This window comes from Patagioenas fasciata, chromosome 11 (genome assembly GCF_037038585.1).
Source record: "Patagioenas fasciata isolate bPatFas1 chromosome 11, bPatFas1.hap1, whole genome shotgun sequence".
Taxonomy (NCBI): Eukaryota; Metazoa; Chordata; class Aves; order Columbiformes; family Columbidae; genus Patagioenas; species Patagioenas fasciata.
Window position 1 is genome coordinate 5,461,951 of NC_092530.1, and position 21,339 is coordinate 5,483,289.

The following is a 21,339-nucleotide window of genomic DNA, read 5'->3' on the forward strand; positions in this document are numbered from 1 at the left end:
GGCCCGCGGGGTGTGGCGGCCCCGCCCGCGGCGCTGGAGGAGCGGAGCGAGCGGCCCGGCCGGCGCTGCCCGCAGCGGCGCGGGGTGAGTGCTGGCGGGGTGCGAACCGCTTCTCTCCTTCCTTTCCCTGTTCTCCTGGGCTCGGGTCTTAGCGCGGCCGCGGGGCGGGGCGGGGCGGGGCGGCGCGGGCCGGGCCGGGCCTTGCCTTGCCTTGCCTTGCCTTGCCTTATCCCGTTTCTCCCCCCACTCCCCTTTTCTCCCGTGGGGCCTCTGCGGGCCCGCCCCGCCGCTCCCATCCCGCCGGGCGCTCCCCCCGGGGCTGGGGGTTTCCCCGGCCGCGCCCTGCCCGCCCCTCTTCCCGGTGAGTTTCCATGGCGACGCCCCTCCCGGGGCGCGGGGGTTTTCCATGGTGACGGCCGCCCCACCGCCCCGAGCCGCCGCCCCGCTGCTGAGGCCACTCTCCCTCCCTCTCCCCGCAGCCCCAGCCGAGCCCAGCGGCGCCCCCGATGATGCCGGGGGTGCGGGCGGCAGAGGAGCAGAGCCTGGACGTGTGGCGGCTGCCGCCACCCCAGTGACGGCCCCGCCATGTCGGTGATGGTGGCGAGAAAGAAGGTGGTTCGGAAATGGGAGAAGCTGCCGGGCAGGAACACCTTCTGTTGCGATGGCCGCATCATGATGGCTCGGCAGAAGGGCATCTTCTACCTGACGCTCTTCCTCATCCTCGGCACCTGCGCCCTCTTCTTCGCCTTTGAGTGAGTTCCCCGCGGCACAGGGATGGGACTTGGTCAGGGCTTGTCTGCCCGGTGGCTTAGGGAGAAGGTGACAGAGGAGCCTGGCACGGTGTGACTCTCTCGGACAGGAGCTGCTTCTTCACCCTCAGCAGGTTGACCCCAGAGATTTTGGGGGAGGACGGGCCCTGCTGAAGCTTTCCCCCAGCTCTGCCTGTGGCATGATGCTGGCTCCTCACCCCTACCAGTTGTGCTTCCATCTGTTTGGGACTCACAGTCCCTTGTCCTGAGCACAGCAAAAGGGGTGAGGGTTTGGGGTGAGTGTTCTTTGCCCAGGGGTAGCTGGTGTGCAACAACACTGCTGTTGCAGACAAGGCCAGCAGGGCTGAGCCTTTATCCTGGCCTGCCAGGTATGTGTGCAGCCCGCATCTCAACCTAGTTAGGGAGGGGACCCAGCTGGAGAATTTAAAAAGCCGGGAGCTTGGAGGCAGGGAGGTTTAGCACTGAGCCAGCTTGCCCTGCAGCTGCCTGGTCGCTGGGTGTTGCAGAGTACTGCACTACAGCAGAGCCTCCTATGGACTGAAGCTCTGGTGTTTGGAGAGGATCTGGCCAGCCTTTTAGATCAGCTTGGCAGCCTAAAGACTTGCAGCCAAAGTCTTGGATACTGATAAAAGAGCAGGACCTGCCCCTTCCCCACAGCTCTGCCCTGTGAGCTGGGTTGGGGAACAGATCTGACTTCCAAAAAGCTCCAAAACAAACCCCAAACGAAAAGGAAGAAAAGACCTGTGTTTGCCTAAATGCTGATATTATGGAGAGGGGGCGGGGTGGCCTTTTTACCTTCTTTAAGGATGAGCCTTGATCAGCTAAACAGCCATGAAACTTTCCTTACTCTGTATCCATCAGCATGTTTGTGTTGTTTTGGGGGAGGTGAAGGTCCTAAACAGTGTTGGGTAATACAAAAGCTCCTTAAGCCAGGAAAGCAAGCAGAGGAAACTCCTCACTGGTTAACCCCTGGCTATTTCTCCAAATACAAAAATCCCTCAGATGCTGGCCTCTGAGACATCTTCCCCAGACCAGGGAATTTGTCTCAGCTTCCCCTGGCCTGGCATTGCTCACCCTAGCTCCTGTTGTTAGCTGGCAGCCTTGGAAAGGGCTTTCTGGAACAGTCTGCCAAGGCTTTCCACATCCCAGCAGCAGTGATGAAGTGGCTGACATCGGTTCTCAGTCAGGTGTGGGACTGGTTTTTCTGCTCAGTCGTCATGTAACTTTGGAGGCAGGTGCTGTACAACCGTAATGCGAAGTGTTGGAGTTCCCAAGTGTGGGAGTCCAAAATTAACCCTGACTTGGTCTGGATCCAAAGGTATGAAATGACACAACTCTTTGTTTTGTTGTTTGTTTCTTCCTTATCTGAAAAATGGGGGCAAGGCTTCCTGCCTTGCAGGAAGAACTAATAAGCATTACTGCTCTAGAAATACTTATTACTGCTCCAGAAACAGTTATTGCAAGGGAGAATTGCTCTTGCTCCCTGTGGAGCCTGTCCTTAGCGGAGGAACAAAGCCACATCCCACTCTGCCACGCTGCACATGGCACAGCAAACCAAAGCTGCTGTTCCAGTCCCTGGCCGTGTCGGCAGAGCCAGTGGCAGGATGGTTGGTCTGGCTGTGAGTGCAGCGGATACATGACTGGAAATTCCTGGGGAAGCCCCTGAGGAGGCCTGAGGAGGGGTCGCTCGTGCTGAGACATCCAGGTTGTGCCTTCTGTGCAGAGCTGGAGCGTCTCTGTGGGGGCCATTGTCCCAGGGGAGGCTTTGGTGGGAGCAGAATAGTCTCTGAATTTGGGTTAAATCAGCTGACTGGTATCGACTGGGGAGATGAGGAGAAGTTTGAGAAAATCAAAAATATCCATTTGATTCTGTGAAAGCACAACACCTTAATGTTTGAAAAAGATGGGTTTGTTTTGAAATTGTTTGAGGACTTCTGAATTTGGGATGAGGTGAAATGTTGCCTTCCCAGCCAGAAACTCTCCACGATGTTTCTGTTTCATCGCCCAAGCTGAGAAGAATAGCAGCTTGGTTGCTGAAGAGCCCTGCTTACCCTATATGCCTTTTGCATGCATTAGGGTGCTTTTGCATAAGGGTCTTGGCCTTGGTCTTTTTGCTGTGTTACCTATTCATTTCAGCTTTTGACAGATTCTTGGGTGTTCGCATGGAAATTCCTGGTTTCCTCCTTAAAGTTTGTGCTACGGAGAAATGATTCAGGTTGTTAAGATTGGGTCTTGGAGAGAAGCAGACTGTGGAGGAGTCCTTTTAGTTGTTGTACGCTTGCTGCAGGGGTGCCAGTGGACGCTTGTTCATTCAGCTGAATCACTTGCGCAGTTGCACCTTGCCTAAACAAGGCTTGGGGATGCCTGAAGCCAGAAGATGTCTCGCTCTGCCATCCGAGCCAGCGCGGGTTTGATCCTCGCCCTCTAGGGTGCTCTGGCTCGGCTCTGATTACAAGCACTGTTGCTGGAGAGCCAGTGGTGACTGGCATCTCACGTCATGAGATAAGCCACTGCGTTTCTCGCTGAAAGAGTCCTCCCTGGCTATGAAATGACAGCCTTTCTGCTTGGACTGCTGCCGGGGTGTTTTTTCTTTCCTCCAAGTAGCTCTGATGGCATCGGTTCACCTGCTGTGTCTCCAGTTGAAGGGTCTGAAGCCACCTCAGCACCCCGTGTGGGAATTTTGATGGTTTTATCCCCTAGACGGCAGAGCTGTGCTCTGGAATGGGGTGAGTCTTTTCAGCCAGGAGTGAACAGGACCCAAAGGCTGATGGAGCAGTCAGTGCCGTACCCGGAGAGGCGACTCTTCCCTACCAGGTGGAGCAGAGGCCCTGGCGCTGTGCTGGCTCCTGGGGAAGCTCTGCAGTGATCAGAGTCCTCTGGCCAAGGGCACCTCCCTCACCACCACCTTGGCAGAAAGCAGCTTCTGCTGCTCAAGAACTGAGGTCCCCGCAGGATCTGAGACCTATATTTAATTGGGTCTACTCCGTGACCATAATGTGTCACATAAAATGCTGTTTAATATCCTCCTGGAGTTATTTCAGACACTTATTGGGTATGTCAGCTTTTGTGAGAGGGCGCTTAGATGTCTGACTATGCTTGTAGTGTTTGAGCACGAGAAGCCCAGGTAAAACACTTAGTGAAACCCGCTTGGGAATTAGGACGGTGGTATGTTGCATCCTCTCTCTGGCTGCTGGGAGTTTCCTCTTTGCAGTTTGCTGGTGTGTCTGTAATGGCCCTCCTGAAGGGAGAGTTCTCCGCGCTGCCCTGCAAAGCAGTGCAACAGAACTGGATTTCTTTTGTCTTCAGCTTTTCAGCATGAACATTCAACATTTGTAAATGTTACAGGCAAGATAGCTCCTGCAGTGCCAGGCTCCTGCGTGGGGAAGGGGGCCGCTGTTTGCTTTTCCAATAACCAAGCATGTTTATCGCTTCTTTTTTTCTACTTTCTTATCTCTGTAGAGATTAAAATTGCTTTGTTTTCTGATGAGTTGAAAAAACTATGATTTACCCTTCATGTGACTTAATATTTTTTTTCTCCCAACCCAGAGATCCAAGATTTTGCACTCATAAAGAGATGCTTCTGAGGTGTTTTTTGCCTCTGGTCGGTGCTTTTTAGTATTTATAGTTTCTCTCAACAGAGGTAAACTTGTTGGTATCCAGAGTTCAGCTCATTTTGCTTGTGAAGGCATGTTTATGTGTGAAGTGGCTGCTCCTGGGTTTTTGAATCACGTGCCCTTTTTCTCGTACGTGGGCTCCTGTTCTCCCCGCAGCGTGCGTGTCCTCCACAGCACCACCGTGCCCCACGCAGATCCCGGGCTGCGCCCTTGCCTGTGCAGAGATTCGAGTGTATCCGGGAGAAGAGCAGTAACACCAGCGTAACCTTTCTGTCTCCTGCCTGAAGTTGGTTGCAGCGTTGGTTGGGTTGGCAGCACGTGCCGGCAGTGGGACCGCGCTCTGAGTGGGTCTCTAGCGCGTGTTCTCGGTGTCGCCGTTGGCAGACAGGGAGAGTTGCTGCAGACGGCTCCGGTTCCGCATGAGTGCTGGTTGGGAAAGGGCCCTGAACGTGCAGCATTGCAGTGCAGGGCTTACCCAGGTGTTCAGGGCAACTGTTTCCACACTTAGTGCAGGTACATCAGCGTCTGGAAACTGTCCCAGCTCTGGGAGATGTAGGTGACAGGAAGGGCGCTAGTGAGGGCCAATCATTTCGTAAAGATACTCTGCTTTGCTGACATTTGGGACAAGTACCTGTTGTGGTTATGGGTTAGTTCATGGAAGTAGATGATTTGCAAGTGAGTTGTAAATGAGTTATACACAGGGCTTGCACTGAACCCTGGAGGAACCTTGCTGTCAGATGCGCCGCCTGATGACCATGGCTGAAGTCCACTTCCACCATGGCTGTTTCTTTTCCCTTTCTGCCAGAGCTTTGCTTAACATACTGGTTACAACAGACCTCCTGAAGTGGTCACAAAATAATCAGACTGTCGTCGCACCATAAACTCGTGGCACCTCCCAGCTGCTGCTTCTTGCTGGTCCCCCCCTGCCATTCTGATGATGTCTATGTTTAAGCTGTTCTCACCCCCAGTCCCCTCCCCTGTGACAGTGAGTTGTGATAGTGCTGTTAGTGTCTGTTATTAGATGACAAAATGCTCAGGAACACAGATATTGCACTGAGGGTGGAGGAGGAGCAGCTATGTCCTTACATGCCAACAGTATGTCTCTGTTGACTCTTGGCTTTCCCAAACAAAAGATCTTTAAAATGTCTGTTACTTAGCGCTGTAAATGAATTACTGAGTGTAATCGTGCTGTAGACCAGGCACAGGCTGACGACTCCCCAGCACTAGCAAGTACCAAGTCGAAGCCTCACACAGCGGCCTTACCTGTTGCTCAGCCGTTCTGGGCGGCGCTTGGCTTTCTGTGCCGCGGCAGATGCGCTGGACACGCTCCCCAAAAGATGCCTCCTCAGAGCAAGGCTCTGTCACACGGGGAGGGACGGGCTGCACTCGGTGTCTGGTCCCCGGAGGTTTCGGCGCAGGGCGGGTTTATCTCGCTCACACATCTGTGACCTCGGAGGGGACCAGCACTGCTCCCTGCTCAGCCCCTGCTGTGCTGGGCATGGCTGAGCGACGAGGCTGAGCATCCAGCACAATGCCTGCGTGTTTGCTTCGTGCTGGAGGAACAACGGCAACAGGACAGCGGCTTTGTGGAACAGACATCTGTCATGTGCTTCGGTGAATGGTGTCTGAAGGAGCTAGTGTTACTCCTTCCTTGTGTGAGTTTCAAGGTAGCTTTTCCACATCAGAGAGGAGAGCAGGCATCTGGTGTTCTCTGGGGCTTTGTCCCCCAGCCCACCCACCAAGCGGTGTGACTGGGATCGCTTCTCCCCTCTCCTGAGCTGGGGCCCGAACCTGCCTTGTGCCACATGGGAGGGGGATGGAAGGGCTGGAGACAGCCTGAATGGCAGTGCCACAGGAGCAAGCATGTGCTCACCTCTCATCTCCTGAGATTGCAGGCTTCTTCCCACTCCCAAGCCACACTCTACGATGCGGCAGTATCAGTCTTGAGGCCTGCCTTGCTGCACCCCAAAGGGCAGGTTTCCTTACACAGATGCGTAGGAAATGGTCAGCAGGGAGTGTCGCATCCCACAGGCTGAGCGGGCACCGCACGGGCTGCTGACGGCGCTGACCCCGTGTGTTCTTGAGTGCGGCTGTGTAAAGCTTTTGGGTCTGTTCCTGTGAGAGTACACCTGGCACTGATCCTGGGCTTGCAGGTAATAAATCTCTTTGCTAACAGGACACTGAAGAAACTCATAAGGTGTTAGTGAGTATCTGAGGCTGGAAGCTCTGGCGCAGTTTCGGCTCAACTGTGACACAGTTCACAAATCCATATTTTAAGCCTGTAATATGTTCATGTTGTAGCAACAGTTATAAAAGTTGTCCTGTCAGCTGGACAAGGCTCAAGCTTTGAGGCAGATCGTACCCAGCTTTTAAAAGAATAACCCCGTATTCCTTCCGAAAATGAGATACAATGTTTGTTTAATCACTGAGTGACTTGCAGCTTTCTTTCTAGACTTTGCCCTTGCAAAGAGAAAGCAAAGTTCTTTTAGGCTGCCTAAAGACACTAAGCTCAGCCCTCTGGCTGCTCAGCCTGGCTCTTCAAATGTAGGCAGGACCCTGCACGTGGATGACTCTTAAGGGTTGTGTTGCTTCAAGTAACTGCAGAGTTCGTAGCATCTAAAATTAACAATGTTCATGTGTGAGACAGTCCCTGTGCATTGCTGTGAATGCCTGGTGTTGCAGCTGTGGCCCAAGCATCCTGTAGCTTCAGCACCCAGCCCTTTCTGTACCTTGTCACACGCAGGGGACAGTTGTTGGAGTCAAGTAATGGGAAATCAAAGCCCGGTGAGCCTTCCTGCGGCAGTGGTGGCCTCGCAGAACTCAGTGCTGCAAAGGAACCAGCTGGAGCTGGAAACTTTATTGCATTTGGAGAAGCTAGGGGTGGGAAGGCTACCCAGAATTAGATAACACTATGGATGTTGTAGAAATCACCTTGCTTAGGATGGCAAGTCCCCTGGGCAGGATGATCCCATGCCTTTACCGCTGTGGCCTTACGCTTTCTCGGAGAACAGGAGTCTGGGGTGGATCCAGCCCGTGGGGCTTGCCGGACAGCCTGGGGCCTGCTGTGTCGGGAGGAGCCGTGGAAGCAAGGCATGCAACGGGAGGTGAAATGTTGCCCAAGTGTTAGGATTTGGGTGGGATTTCCCTTAAACCACAGGAAACCTCCATAGGAACTTCACCACAATGTAAGTGGGGTTTGCTGAAGGAGTTGGGGTGAAAATGTATTTTCTTTCAGCCCAATACATCTCTAGCCCATAACTTAAGTATGGGCCTTCTGCGCGGCCCGTGCTGCAGTGCCCATGGAGACAGGGCTGTGGGTGCCCAGAAGTGAGGCGAATCTCCTTGCTCCCTCTTCACTGCCTCCATCAGCAGGATTAGGAGCATGAATTCCTTACGGAACCTTTCTGTATTTGTAAAGCAGCCCAACCTTATGCTGCGTTACCTCTCTGGAGCTGGGGTTGTCTTGGGGCAGGAGCCTTCCTACTTTATTTGGAACTTTTGAGTCCCTTACCTCTGAAAGATCAAAGGAAGCCAGATGTCTTGTTGAGAATCCATTCCTGAGAAGCACAGGATGCAGTTAACCCCTGGAAAGCAATTTTTGTGGTACTAGAAGCCGGAGATTCCCGCCATTGCAGTGTGCTTCCATGCGTGCCAGCTCTCGGACCAGGCCCCGGGTGCTTCTCCTAGAGGCACAGTCCATCTCTTGGCAGCTGCCTGCAGCAGATGTCCCCTAGGCAGGATCCCTCTGGCTGCATGGTTGTATTTCTAGCATTGCCCATGACTGAGCAAAACGGGAGCTGGAAACAAAAATTCTGGGAAGTATGCTGTGCCTGGCTGGTTAGAAACATGGTGGTGTGTTGATGGTGGCTGGTTGTTAGAGCTGCTGCGGGGATGTTTCCCTGTGGTGCTGGGATCAGAAAGAAGTGCTGAACAGCTTCTCTTCTCCAGCTGTAACCAGTGTTCAGAATTGTGGCCTCTGGTGCCCTTCCAGGCTTTCAGGTCCTTGTGCTGGTCTGATTCACCGCCTCCTGATGTCTCACTGCAGGTGTCGGTACCTGGCGGTCCAGCTGTCCCCAGCCATCCCAGTCTTTGCAGCCATTCTCTTCCTGTTTGCCATGGCCACGCTCCTGCGGACGAGCTTCAGTGATCCTGGGGTGATCCCAAGAGCCCTGCCTGACGAGGCAGCCTTTATCGAGATGGAGATTGGTGAGTGTGGAGCCAGCTGAGCTGGTGATGGCTGGAAAAGCCTCTGTATTTCTGGCATATCTAGAGGCTACATGCTCTGCAGAGCCTTTCTTCCCAGCTGGCCCTCCAAAAGTGAGGATTGCCCCAAATGGGGCATCTTGCTGCCTGCTGGCTAATCCTGTTTGGCTGAGCCTCAAAAAGATGGTGCAGTGTACCTGTTTCCCTTTCTGGGAACCTTTTCACATACTCTGTACAGGCAAACTCAGTTTGCTTTTGGGAAGGGGTGCAGGAAGCTTGGTGCGGGCCCTTGATCCTTCAGGTAGAGAGGAAGTTGGGTGAATGTGGGTCTGTACAGTGACCACCCCCCACTGGCCTCTCTCAACATGTCCATGAAAGCTCTGGCATCCCTTTATCCCTTTTCCTGCCTCCAAGCTGCCAGGCTGGCTCTGGGCCGTGCAAGCCGAGCTGCAGCTACTGGCTCCAGATCCCACCTGTAGGAAATGCAGGGAGCTGAGTTGTCATTCTAGGCCTGTTGTGTTGTAGCAGCAAGTCTGACCTCTGCTTGGTTCTCTCTCTCAGAAGCCACCAACGGGACTGTGCCGCAGGGTCAGCGCCCACCCCCGCGGATTAAAAACTTTCAGATCAACAACCAGATAGTGAAGCTCAAGTATTGCTACACCTGTAAGATCTTTCGTCCACCCCGTGCCTCTCACTGCAGCATCTGCGACAACTGTGTGGGTGAGTAGAAGAGGCCACACCTGCACCAGGGTGCTAGGTGAGAGCCTTTGGAAGAGAGTGGTTGAAGATCTGCACCTTGTCTTGCTCTGTATTGGGTCTCTTGCTGTGCCTGCTGAGCGAGTCCAGAATGGTGTTGTGTGAACAGATGGGGACAGTCTGCCTCATCTCCAGGAGCTTGAGACTTGCTCAGAACCTGAAGCCAGATGGCTCATCTTTGCCAGTTATTTGGCAATAACTAGGCTAACAAAAGTCTAATTTGTCTGTGTAAACGTGCAGTCCATTTTAGAGTTTCATGGAACTGCTGGCCTTGCTGGACCGGAGGGTTCCAGTGGAGAGCCTTGTCTTGTGTGAAAGCAGGTCCTTGCATCACCCTGGGGGTTCTGCTATTATGTTGAGTGCCCCTGGTTTTTGTTCCCCTTGCTGCATAGAAGCTCTCTTTGCCCCTTTGTGTATCATAATTGGCTTGTGTTCAGCATCCCTTCTCAAGGCAGAAATCCAATTCTTTTGGATCCCTTTCCTCCTTTGCAGGTTCCAGACCACTTGAGTGTTTATGCAGTTCCTTGAACCCTCTTCTATTTTGTCTAGTACAAGTAAGGTGGCACATGGGTTAGACAAGAACTTCTGAATCACCAGGCCTTCATCTAACCTGTGTGCTGCTTTGGTGAAAGCTGTTACACCTCAGGTTGCTGGGACAGAAGACTTTAATGGGGCCAGGCTCTTAAACACTACCTTAATGTGCAGAATGACTCATTAATAAAATGGTTTTGCACTTTCTTACCTGGCCTCCTCTTCTGGAAGGGGACTGTAATATCGGGCCTTGAGTTAGCAGAGGGTTGGACTTGATGGCCCAGGGAGTCCTTGTCAGCTTTAGAAATTTTGGAGTTCAGGGCACAGGAGTGTCTGCAGGCAGACAGGACTGTGCTGGGGCAGCACTGATCTCCATCTTCACTTTCCTAGAGCGCTTCGACCATCACTGTCCCTGGGTTGGCAACTGTGTGGGGAAGAGGAACTACCGCTATTTCTACCTCTTCATCCTGTCGCTCTCACTACTCACCATCTACATCTTCACTTTCAACATAGTCTACGTAGCACTGAGTGAGTCTGGCTGCAGGGAGGTGGATGGCTGGGCTGGCTAAGGGTGAGAGGGGGCTACAGGTGGTGTTGCAAACCCAGAAGTGCTGAAGTGGGAAAGGGAAATGGACTTGGTGTGATGTTGCAGAGGAAAAAAAGAAAAATCTCTCTTGTATTGCCAGAATCTCTGAAGATTGGATTTCTGAACACGTTGAAGGAAACACCAGGGACATATCCTTACACAGTGCGGAGTGATTGTTTTCTCCGGAGCTGGGGATTAGTGTGAGCTGCATTATGGAGGACCTGGAGTCTTGATGCCCAGGCTTTTCTGGGGAGTCTTTCAGGACCTTTTTCCCAATGATTACAAGACAAGGAGCAGTTTTCTGGGTTTTGGGAGGAGGGTGAAACAGAAAACCATGTCTGGGAGAAGCAGAGAAGTTAGGGTAGTGTGCCTTGGGGTAGGGACACAGTTTGGCTGGTAGTGTTCCCACTCTGTTACCAGTCCTTAACTGTTCTCACTGTACTGGAGGTGCTCATCTGTTTCTTCACCCTGTGGTCAGTGGTGGGGTTAACTGGGTTCCACACCTTCCTGGTGGCACTGAATCAGACAACCAACGAAGATGTAAGTAGAGTCTTTCTGTTCCTCTGAGCCGTCTCCATTTCTCATCACTTCCTCAGTGTGTCATAGCTGTGTCTGTCTTGCTGCCATGTCTTGTGGGCTAAGACAAGGGCTTCATGGGCTGGGAGCAGGTGTTGGTGGAACTTACCTGAGCTTGTGCCCTGACTATTGCAGATTAAGGGGTCCTGGACTGGGAAGAACCGTGTGCAGAATCCCTACAGCCATGGCAACATAGTGAAGAACTGCTGTGAGGTGCTCTGTGGGCCTCTGCCCCCCAGGTGAGCTCTTGAGGGGCAGCCCTGCAATTCTTGCCCCCAGAGCCTAGAGCGGGACCCTGGGGAGCTCCTTGCTTGGGTACAAGACCCAGTTGCTCTTCTGCTGGTGCTGTGTGTGTTGAGGGCTTCCAGAGGTCACTTGCGACAAGGCTGAATGTTCTGGGGAGGAAGGTCTTGTTTTGCCTTCCTTGCATACCTTCAGAGATTCAAGCTGGCAGTGTGCTCCCTGTCACCGTGTGCTTGGGAAGCCGGTGGAGGAGTGTGTCCCTTCCCTGGGGCAGCTGGTGGAGCGGAGGCTCTTTCCAGGGCTTGGTGGGCTCCCACTCTCAGTATTGGGCTGCTCACCAAGGGGCTTGCTTTGTACAAGAGGAACACGAACACTGTAAGCTGGGCTGTGCGCAACCTGCTTTGGAGAGGAACCCCTTCCACCGAAGTTTGTCTTCCACCAGCACTTTTGCTGCCAGGAAAAAAAGTTGGCTTTGGAGGAGGTGTGGGTCTCTGATGTGGTTCTGTTCTTGCAGTGTCTTGGACAGACGGGGCATCTTGCAGCAAGAGGAGAGCACAGCTCAGGAGGAGTCATGCCCACGGGGACCCATGGCTCAAGAGCCCCCCACTGGCAAGGGCCCTGGGGGGCAGGCAGAGGAGAGCAGCACTCAGCAGAAGGATGGCAGCCTTCCTCACCCGAGCGCTGTGAGTGATTCCCTCTGGGGAAGGGCTGAGTGGGCTGTGCCTGCTTGGAGTTACCAGTGCTTTGGGCCAGCAGCAAGAAAGCTCATAGTGTGACTGGGCAGGAGCAAAGCAGCAGTTTGGGCTTTGCTGAGAGGTTGCTGATGACAAGCCCGTTGTGCTCTGGCCCTGGAAACCAGCATCTCTTTGGAGCTGGGTGGGAGGGTGCTGGGCTCCTCTGACTCCTGGGTAAACCTCAAAGCAAATAGCCACTGACTGGTTTTGGAGATGTCAGTTTTGCCGTGAGGGTACCTATGGAACTGAGGAGGGGTGGGAGGTAGCAGCCACCTTGTTTTGGCCTTGAGTACAAGCTGAAGGATTGGTCCTGGCAGGGATGGGGTCTCCATCTCTGAAGAAGGCCATTGCCCCACTTGATATGGCCCTGAGCAGCCTTTTCTGTCTTTGAAATTAGCCCTGCTTTGAGGATATGGTTGGACAGGGGACCTCCAAAGTCCTCTTCCCACTTAAACTTTTCTTTGAACACAGTGGGAAATGGTTGGGCCAACTCCTCCTTGGGCATGAGCTGCCCAGCAGTCCAGACCACTTCTGCTGGAGCAGTCTGGTGCTCCAGATTTTCATGAAGCTGCCACTTTGCCTGTTTGATGGCCCCTGGTTTCTCCTTTTCCCCAGCACAGCTGAGACCTCAGCCTGGTGGAACTGGAGGCAGGGCAGTGTGGCCAAGTGTCTGTGTGCTCAAACAGATGCTCTGTATGGGGTGTATTCATGCAAGTCACTGCTTTCTTCTCTCTCCAGGTCCCTGTGCCATCCCTGAGCAGTGCTGAGGTGCCAGAAAAGCAGCAAACGTCTGGGGAGCTCCCAGTCCCATCCCAGGACACTGGGCAAGCAGAGCACTAGCCTCTGCTTGAAAGGGAGAACTTTCTTGTTTTGTCTAATCAAAGCTGGAAGTGATTGAGGAGAGGAGGAGATGGGCTGGATGGCAGGCAAATGATTCCTCATGGCCATTTTGCTTTAGTCATTATTCACCTTGATGTGCAGGCTGTGTGGGCTGGTGCTGGCCTTGCATGATGTCAAAGGATAACAAACACGAGTGGCCCGCCTTGGTCACTGGGGCATTCACCACCACTGAGGCTGGTTTGCCTGCAGGCCGAGGCAGGACCTCTTGCTCTGCAGATTGTCCTGGATGCTAAATCCTGGCTCGGTGGCTGGGGCTGTCCCTCCATCTGGCCCTGACTCTCTGACAAGATGACTTGTGGTCAAGCAGCTTGGAAGCAATGTTAGGGTCAGCCTGCTCCCTACTGCTGAGGAATCCTGGTGGGAAGGGGAAAGCAATTTATGACAGTAGCATCCTCTCTCCCCTCCTCCCTCCTTCCTCTAATCTGTGGCATTGTTTTATTGGTTGACGTGGCAGGGGTTGTCAGGAGACATTTTGGTGCCAAAAGGGCCAAAACAGCCAGGAACGTGTTCTGCTGGCAACGATTTTTAAAGTAGCTTCCTTACCGTGTTCCTTATTTCATGTGACTTAGCTGGTGTGGGAGCAGTTGTGGCCAGGGCCCTTCTTGCTGTCCTTCCCCAGGGCTCACATCTAACCAGGGGCTTGAAGGAAGGAGCAGGACAGCCCCATCTTCCTGCCGCTTGCATCTACCCCACACTGGCCCCAGAGCGGTTGTGCAAGGGCTGTGTGGAGCTGCAGGGGAGGGCCTGGCTGTGCCTCTGGCTCTTGAGCTGGTGCTGGGGCTGCATTTCCTCCCGCCTGCCTGCCCTGAGCACAGGTGTTCCCTCCCCTTGCCTGCCAGGCTGTGGCACACTGCTGGGCTGCTGCCCTGCGGAACCCCAGCACTGATTCTGTGTCATGCCACCCTGTCTGCTCTGCCTTGTCGCGCATTTCTCAGCCATCCTTGGCTGGCTTTCAGAGCCCTGAATCTTGCTGGGGCTTTGCTGGCTGTCCTGGGACTGGCTGTGTGGTGTCAGCTGTCTGCGCCTCGTCTGCAGAGCAGGGAGGAGGGGCCAGGGACACCTCTGCTATGACAGGGCTCCTCTTCCACTCCCGTGCTCCCTGTCCTGTGCCTGGCAGCTGGGCTGGTAACAGGCTTGCGTCTGGGGGGTCCCCCAGAGCCTGGTGATGTGTGGAAGGCTGGTTTGTGCTCTGGCAGCTCTCCATCCTGTACCGCAAGTGCTGGGTGCTTTTGTGCCTCCCGTGGTGAGTGGGTGGCAGGTACAGGATGATGTCCTGCTTCTTTCTCCATGATGCTCCTGCCTGGCAGTGCGAAGTTGCTGCTTCTCCTTCCCTGGCCGCCTGGGGCTTTGGCAGCAGGTTCACAATTGCCCTGCAGCTGCCCCTGCGGGCGCTTCCCAGGGCAGGAGCTCTAGGCTCCCACTGTCAGCCACCTGGCTCATTGCGAACCTGCCCCCAGGCCTGGCCTGTCCCTCTGGGGCAGGGGCTTCCTCGGACAGGGCACAGGCTGCTGGGCCTGGCCCCACACACGCCCCACCAGTGGTGGGACCACCCCCTCCTTGCCCACGCACCCCAACTTGCTACTGACCAAATCTCAAACTCCTTGTGAAAAAGTGTATTTTTTTTGTTTGTTTTACTGATCTGTTTTCTAAGGTGATGTCTCGAGTGCTGCCTGCTCAGATCGTCATGGGTGCTGACTGCACCTCTGGTTCCTGTCTGCTCTGTTCAGGTTCTCTGTGAAGGAAGTCAGGGGTAGGGTGAGGGTTGGGGGTTCTCTTTTTTTTTAATTTTAATTTTATTTTTAAAACAATGAAGGAAACTTAATTGGTTTGCAAAATGGCTGAGCTGTAGCCTCTGCCTCTGTCTGTGCCTCCTCAAACCAGCTGCCTTTTTCCCCTTCCCTCTGCCTTTCCAGCCTCTACATCTCACACTTCCAGCATGTTTTATCTGTGTTGTCTTATTTGCGTCCTGCTGTCCCCCCAGGGTGGGTGGAAGAGGGTCCCGCTGGGCAGATGCTGCAGCGTAGGCTGAATGGATGCAGCTGGGGAGCATCTGGGGAAGCTTTCAGTTCCCTGCAGCTGCTGCTCCCTCCCTGCACCTTCTTGCAGGTGGGAACCAGGCTGAAGGCTGGAGCCAAATGGACTGGCATGCTTTTATTGGGATTGAGCACAAAGGAGCGAACTGGGTGCCCAAAGGCTGATGCTGCAGAGCAGGGGCTGGCCGTGTGCAGCAGTGAGAGCTGGGCTGAAGGGGGCTGGGGTAGGTACTCCCAGCTGGGGACCAACCTGTTTGGTTGGATTGCCCCATGCTCCCATATGGCTGTCTTCCCTTACCTCCTGCTGCCCCAGCTCTGGCTGAGGCTCTGGGGGCCCTGGCTGGGCTGCAGCTCCCCTGCCCCTTCCTGGGGGCTGCTCTGGGGGCACCTGGCGGTCTGGAAGGGGCTGTGCAGCCTGTGCCAGCCTGACCCCCCTGAGCCCATCTGCCTGTGGGGCTGCAGTGCAGCTGCTCCAGCTCCCTCTTGTAGTCCCCCAGGCCAGGCCTGGTGTCAAGGTGTGGGCAGCCTTTGGGGCTCCCCTTGAGCTGCGGGAGGGGGCTTGCAGTGCCTTTCTGGGCTGCTCTCAGCTCAGCTGAGCCTCTCCCCCTACAACCCAAATGTCCCAGTGAACCTTTCCCTGCCTACACTGGCGGAAGGAAGGTGGTGTCCCCCAATGGTGTGCAGCTGGGCTTGGTGGGGCCTCTCACACCCTGCTGCTCAGCACAGGGTTTACTCCAGCCCCATCTGCTGTGGACCTCCCTGTCCTTGCAGGTTCCTGTATATTCAGCCCAGCAGATGAGAACTTTAGGAGCAGCTCTTAAAGCTTTGGATAAAGTGGGGCAAAACCAGGCCGGAGACATCTCAGTGGGGAGCGTGGTGCCCCAGCATGCCTGGAGCGCTCATGTCTGGGCAGTGGTGCGAGGCGGCGAGGAGCAAAATGTCCTGGGGGCAGCAAACAGGGCAGCCTATGGGGCTGGGAGCTGAGCTGCCTGCACCCTTGCAGTGCAGGGCATCTGCACCAGGGCCGTGGGGCTCACCCCTTTCCCCCGTGAGCAGCCATCCCCGCCAGTCCAGACCCACAGCCAGGGTCAAAGTGGGAAGCAGCTGTGGGCTCTGCTCATGGGCTCAGGAGGACTCTACCAGGGAGAGAGCCTGCAGCTGCCCTTCCGGACCCCCTAGCTCAGCCTCATCCCGGCTGCTGTCTAGGGTCTCTGATCCCTCGAAGCAGCCCGAGTCCCGGGGAATGTCTCCCTTGAGCTCCGAGGGTGAAGGCTGGGCTTCAAAGCTGTCACCTTCCTCTGGCTCGCTTGCTGCTGGGAGAGATGGGATGTGGCAGTAGCAGACAGCGAGGCTGCTGACGGGGCTGCCTGGCGCGCAGGACAAGGGCAGCATGGGCTGTCTCCCCTCGCCACCCCTCCCAGCTCTTACTGTCGTAATCCAGGAGGAGCTCAGCAGCTGTGAGCAGCTTGGTGCGGTGCTGGGGATCCGTGATGTCCAGCTCGTTGAGGTGGGTCTCCCGCAGCTCCTTGAAGTCCTCCAGGGTCTGGTAGCCGTTCAGCAGCAGGGTGGAGGTGTGCTCCTGGGTGGGAGGGCAGCAGAGCGGTGAGCTGAGCACAGCGTAGCTCCCCCGAGTTCTCCCTGCCTGGCCATTGCTACCAGCTGTAATGGCTCCTGCCTCGGTGCAGATCCCTGGAAGGCATTTGCCCGAGCATCATCCAGAAAATCCCCGTGTTTCCCCTCTGCCCCCCTGGTGATGCTCAGGCACAAGGTGGAGGGACCTGTTGGGGTGTGGGACAGGGAAGGGCTGCTGGGGAACTGAGGGTGGTCCTTCTGCTGGCACCCTGGGCTTGTGTAGGTACCACTGTCCTCCCACAGGCTCCAGTCCCCTACCTGCAGGTTGATGCGCTCCAGCAGCTCGTGGAGGGTCTTGGGCTTGAGCCGCTTGCTCTTGCCAGGGCCCCGGCTCTTGCGGGCAGGGGCTGACTCCTCGGGGATGATGTCCACGTAGATGAACTTGAAGGAGCCCACCCTGTTGTTGAGCAGCCCGGTCCAGGTGCCCACGGGTGGCTTCTCAATGATGCCGATGATGTCCCCTTTCTGGGCCGAGGGACATGGGGATGAAGGTGAGTGTAGGCTTGGGGATGGCTGGGGAACACTCCCTCAGGGGTGTCCCCAGCCACCCTCCCTCCCCAGGGCACGCACCCTGGTCCTGCCCTTCTCCCCAGCCCCAGGTTGGCGGTAATGTGGCTCACCCGCAGTTTCAGCGAGTCCTTGTCATAAGGGCTGGGTGTGAAATCTGTGTGGACACGGGCACGACCACAGAAAGGGCCAGTGTAGGCTGGGATGCTCTCCTCCAGCCGCAGGCTCTCCCGGTTGCTGCCCCTGGGGCTGGAAATGTCGCTGCCTGGGGAGGGGAGGGAAGGGTAGGGGGATCAGGATGTGCCCGGCTGTGTGGCGAGGGGCCCGGGTGCTGCCAGGGCCAGGCTCACCACTGGACAGCTGGCGACTGATGGATGGGTGCCCGTCTTCCTCCATCTCCAGGTAGGACAGGGGCAGCTTGTCATGGCTCGGCTCCTCTGTGCTGCTGCCTGGGGACAAGGGGCACAGGGACCCCTCCTCCTCCTCCATGTCTCCCTGCTGGGGGGAGCAGGGTCAGACCAAGGGAGGGAGAGTGGGGAACCCCCCCAACCTGGGCCCCTGCTCACCTTGCCCTCAGCGAGGGCTTTCACAGCCATCCTGCCCATCTTGCGGTTCATGGTGCGGGAGATGACAGCTCGCCACTTCTTGCCCAGCTTCATCCCGCTGCTCCGTGCAGCGTTGTCGGCGCCAGTGCTGCTGGGCTCGTCCTCAGGGATCTGCCATTGGGATGGAGAGTGAAGGCAGAGCCCACCCCTCCCCCCCCCGCCCTGGGCAAACCTCAGCTGGGTCACACAAGACTCTGGGGGAGTGAGACCCCAAATACTGCTGGCGCTGGAACACCTGAGGCTGCCCCGTGGCACATGGGCCATTATAGGACCAGGAGTTTGGGGAACAGGCTCTGAAAAGGGCTGTGCCTGGCGGGAAGGTGGTCCTGGGGGAGCAGGATGTGGCAGGGGGTGCTGTTGCCCCACGAGGGTCGGACACTCACGTTCTCCTCCAGGTTGAACTCTGTCTCGCTTGACACGGGGGAGCTGACTTTGGACTTGGCAAAGTCCTTGAAGCTGCTGGAGCGCTGAAGGGAGAGCTGGTGGACACAGAGAGATGTGAGGGCTTCTCCCTGAGCCCTCCTGCCCAGCTCCCACTCTCCTCTTGGCAAGCCAGAGCAGACCCAGGGTGACACTGGTGCTTGAAGAGTTTTTTGACTGGCACAGCTTCACCCTCCCTGCCCACACTCAAGGAGCCATCATGTGTTGTGAGCCTCACAGGACCTGGGATGTAGAAACCCAGCATTGCTCTCAGTGCACGTGCAGCGGCTTGGCATGGAGTTCCCGGGGCCGTGGCTGTGCCACATGGTGCAGCTGCCTGTGAGCAACACGGGAAGTCTCTGCTCTGGCACCCACTGTGGCTGCTCCAGGGCTGAGCCTGACACCGCTGCGCTGGGAGCAGCCCGGGACTGCACCGCGCGGCTGTCATGACGCACAAGCTGGGTGCTTGCTGGGAAAACAAAGGGGCTCTGCAACACAGCCCCTCTGCTCAGCACCCCACTGGAGCCTTGCTTGTCCTGCTCCTGTACTGGCTGTGCCCTGGCTCAGTCCCTCCCTTCCCTGCAAGTGTCTGACAGCTAAAGGCTGTTTTCAGTGTGAGTGCTGCTGTGACCCTGATGCTGCCCTCGTGTTTGGCTCCAAGCCCAAAAGTTGCCTATGTTTTTTGCATGCAAGCATGGTCTCATAGCCCATATAACACCTCACCAGCAAGCTCGGTATCACCTTTGTGCCAAAGACACCAAAGTGGGGTTTGGATTTTGGTCCTGGTGCAACCCTCCACCTCTTCCAGGCTTCCCTGTGTCCCCTGCCTGTCTCTCTGGCTCTCCTTCCCTCCTTCCTCTCTCTGTGCCCTCAGGTGCCTGCCCCATGTGGGAAATGTTTCCCTGTGCCAGGAGCACCCTTCGTGCCAGCCAGGGTGCCTCCATGGCCACACAGTCCTGTGTCTCCCTCACCCCTGGATGCCCAGCACCAGCACTGCCATGGGAGCTGGCTTGCGAGCCGGGCCCAGGACAGCTCAGCTCTTGGCTGCTGGCATGCTCACAGTTCACACCGTGGTGCTTGGTTCTGCCTCCACTGCAAACACAATTTCCTTTCTCAAGTTACTCTGCCCGCCCCAGGATCCTGCTCACACTGGCGGCTGTGGCGCTTTCCAGCCCCTGCGCAGCCTGGCCCTGCTCACACACTGCCCTGCACCTTCCCCTCCTTCTCTTTATCAAGTCAACTGAGCACCCTTTATTATTTGGTTTTGCTATTTTATTATAGAGGGTTGGTTCAGATGAGGGAGACCCAGCTCCATCCGCACCGTGGCTTTGCTCAGCACGAACAGCTCAGCTGGTGCATCCGTACAGAGGAGATGCCGGCGGGTTGCCACACTACAGCCCAGCAACCCTGAGCCCATGAGACCCAGGTGACTTGAACACCTCAGGTCTCTCCCCCTGCATCCTTCAGACGAAACAACTCCCTGCCCGTGTCCCCCACAGCCAGGAAAGCTGCAGCATTGGCTGCTGCCCTGGAGCTGAAGGAACCAGGGGTGCAAGAGCAGCTGTGGAAAGCCTGGCTGCCAGGCCCCCAGGGAGCGCAGCAGCAAGGGGGAAGTGAGAGCAGCAGCTGCGGCTGGGCAAGGGCAGGGGATGCCCGGCCGGGCTCACTGGGTCACCCCCAGCACAGAGTGGGGGGCTTCACACAGATTTCCCCGAGGAGCTTCCCAGCACAGAGGAGCCACCATGGCCTGCAGCCCTGCTGGGATGTCTGCGTGCCATGGGCAGGACCATGGCACCAGGCACTGTCTGTGTCCCCCACCGGTGGCTCCAGCCCTCCAGGTGGGGTGGCATGGGATGGCGTATGGCCCAACTGTGGCAACAGCTCTTTGTGAGGCTACAGTGCTGGCAGCCGGTGCTGCCGGTGGCTCCCAGCACTTGGCACGATGCTGCTGGCGGAAGCCACCAAGGCACGTGACGGAGCTGCAGCCTCGCGCTGCCTCGACCGCAAACACCTTGCTGTGCAGGCTGGGAGCTGCGTTCTCAGCACCGCCGCCATCCCCCTCTCAGCAGGAAATGGCAAGCAGCCACCCACACTTCTAGGAGGGGGAACCACTGCCCCCCAGCAGAATCCCATGGGTCCCACCAGCACCCCGGTTTGCAGCCATGCTGACCCTAGGGGTGTTGATCCTAGCGGGCTGCAGGGCCTGGGGCAACGTCAGGACCACGCACCAACACGGTCACGGAGACCAGCAGAGGCAGGGACTGACTGCTGGCAGTGCTGGCCCCAAGCCCTGTGGGACTCGGCCCCACATCTGTCCCACATCTGCCCCAGCCCCGGCAACAAGTTGTCTGTGCTCGGCATCCCATGGGAAGCCCAGACTCAGCTAGTGCTGAGCACGCATGGAACCGTGGGCAGCTGGGCACCACTGGCACTCACCTTCCTGTGTCCTGGCTCCTTCTCACCGGCGTTGGAGGGCTTGCGACGCAGCATGGTGCTGTGGCTGGTAGCAAAGGTGCAGCCGTTTGGGCAGCGCCTGGCACAGCACGTACCGAAACACTGGCACTGGGGCCGGGAAGCGCACAGGAAGCCAGCGGTCACATGAGAGATGCTCGTAGCGACGCGGCTCAGGGTGGCTGGCGGGTGCGCAGGCTGGGGCAGGAGGAAGGAAACCCTCCACAAAGCTGCTCCCCTGCCCAGGGCCCCTGGGGCGGGGGTGCCTGCCTGCACCCTGCCACCGTGTTGTGATGCTGGTGCCACTTGGTGATGCTGCTGGTGGGCACCACGTCTCCCCATGCAAAGGATGAAGGTTGCCCTACTCCCTGTGCCCACGCATTCTCCCTGCGAGCGCATGATGACGAAGCCCTCTGTGTAACACTGGGTCTGGGATGTCCCCTGCACCCACAGGTCCTCCTGGCTGGGCATTGAGCCCAGTGGGACGTTGCCATCACCACCCCGCTGCTGGCACCCAAGGGCAACCAGGATGACCCTGGTTGGGCCAGCTGACCTGAACCGTCTTTCTTCAGTTCCTCCATCTCCTGTCCCAAGAATTAAAATCTGCCCTGAATCTGCCTCCTTGCTGCCAGTACTGGCTTGTCCACCCCAGGGCAGGGCGGACAGCATGGGCAGAGTCACATGTGTTGCGCCCAGGGCCACAGTAGCCAGCGAGGCGGCAGGCGGGCTGGCAGCACGCGGGACTGCCGCGGCAGGGAGCGGCCATGCGCAGGCACCC

At 56.6% G+C, this 21,339-nt stretch overlaps 2 protein-coding genes across 4 annotated transcripts; one reads left to right on the top strand and one right to left on the bottom strand.

The window, feature by feature from the left end:
- ZDHHC9 (zinc finger DHHC-type palmitoyltransferase 9) lies at positions 1 to 14,857 on the top strand. The gene is made up of 10 exons (XM_065846289.2): positions 1 to 84; positions 480 to 752; positions 8,430 to 8,590; positions 9,149 to 9,307; positions 10,265 to 10,402; positions 10,561 to 10,609; positions 10,898 to 11,000; positions 11,172 to 11,275; positions 11,794 to 11,962; positions 12,752 to 14,857. Exons 2-10 carry the CDS (start codon positions 586 to 588, stop codon positions 12,851 to 12,853), a joined length of 1,152 nt encoding a protein of 383 aa, XP_065702361.1. The 5' UTR covers positions 1 to 84; positions 480 to 585; the 3' UTR covers positions 12,854 to 14,857.
- A 194-nt stretch (positions 14,858 to 15,051) lies between these two features.
- On the bottom strand, positions 15,052 to 21,238 carry SASH3 (SAM and SH3 domain containing 3). Of its 3 annotated transcripts, none has more exons than XM_065846286.2 (8): positions 20,547 to 21,238; positions 18,074 to 18,169; positions 17,652 to 17,801; positions 17,436 to 17,580; positions 17,199 to 17,350; positions 16,837 to 17,043; positions 16,375 to 16,525; positions 15,052 to 16,259 (listed from the first exon to the last, which is right to left on the bottom strand). In XM_065846286.2, exons 1-8 carry the CDS (start codon positions 21,228 to 21,230, stop codon positions 16,072 to 16,074), a joined length of 1,773 nt encoding a protein of 590 aa, XP_065702358.2. In that variant the 5' UTR covers positions 21,231 to 21,238; the 3' UTR covers positions 15,052 to 16,071. The 3 variants fall into 3 exon arrangements, with proteins under 3 accessions (XP_065702358.2, XP_065702357.2, XP_065702359.2); XM_065846285.2 differs by having other exon boundaries at positions 15,052 to 16,256; positions 17,436 to 17,583; XM_065846287.2 differs by having other exon boundaries at positions 17,436 to 17,583.
- Between the last annotated feature and the right edge of the window lie 101 nt (positions 21,239 to 21,339).

Excerpts from the sequence above, each read along its gene's own strand:
- ZDHHC9 (XM_065846289.2), top strand. The coding sequence starts at position 586 with ATGTCGGTGATGGTGGCGAGAAAGAAGGTGGTTCGGAAATGGGAGAAG. Across the intron at positions 753-8,429 it reads GCCCTCTTCTTCGCCTTTGA|GTGTCGGTACCTGGCGGTCC; the intron begins GTGAGTTCCCCG and ends GTCTCACTGCAG. Across the intron at positions 8,591-9,148 it reads CTTTATCGAGATGGAGATTG|AAGCCACCAACGGGACTGTG; the intron begins GTGAGTGTGGAG and ends TCTCTCTCTCAG.
- SASH3 (XM_065846287.2), bottom strand. The coding sequence starts at position 21,230 with ATGCTGTCCGCCCTGCCCTGGGGTGGACAAGCCAGTACTGGCAGCAAG. Across the intron at positions 17,351-17,435 it reads CAGTCGCCAGCTGTCCAGTG|GCAGCGACATTTCCAGCCCC; the intron begins GTGAGCCTGGCC and ends TCCCCTCCCCAG. Across the intron at positions 16,526-16,836 it reads TGGAGCGCATCAACCTGCAG|GAGCACACCTCCACCCTGCT; the intron begins GTAGGGGACTGG and ends CCTCCCACCCAG.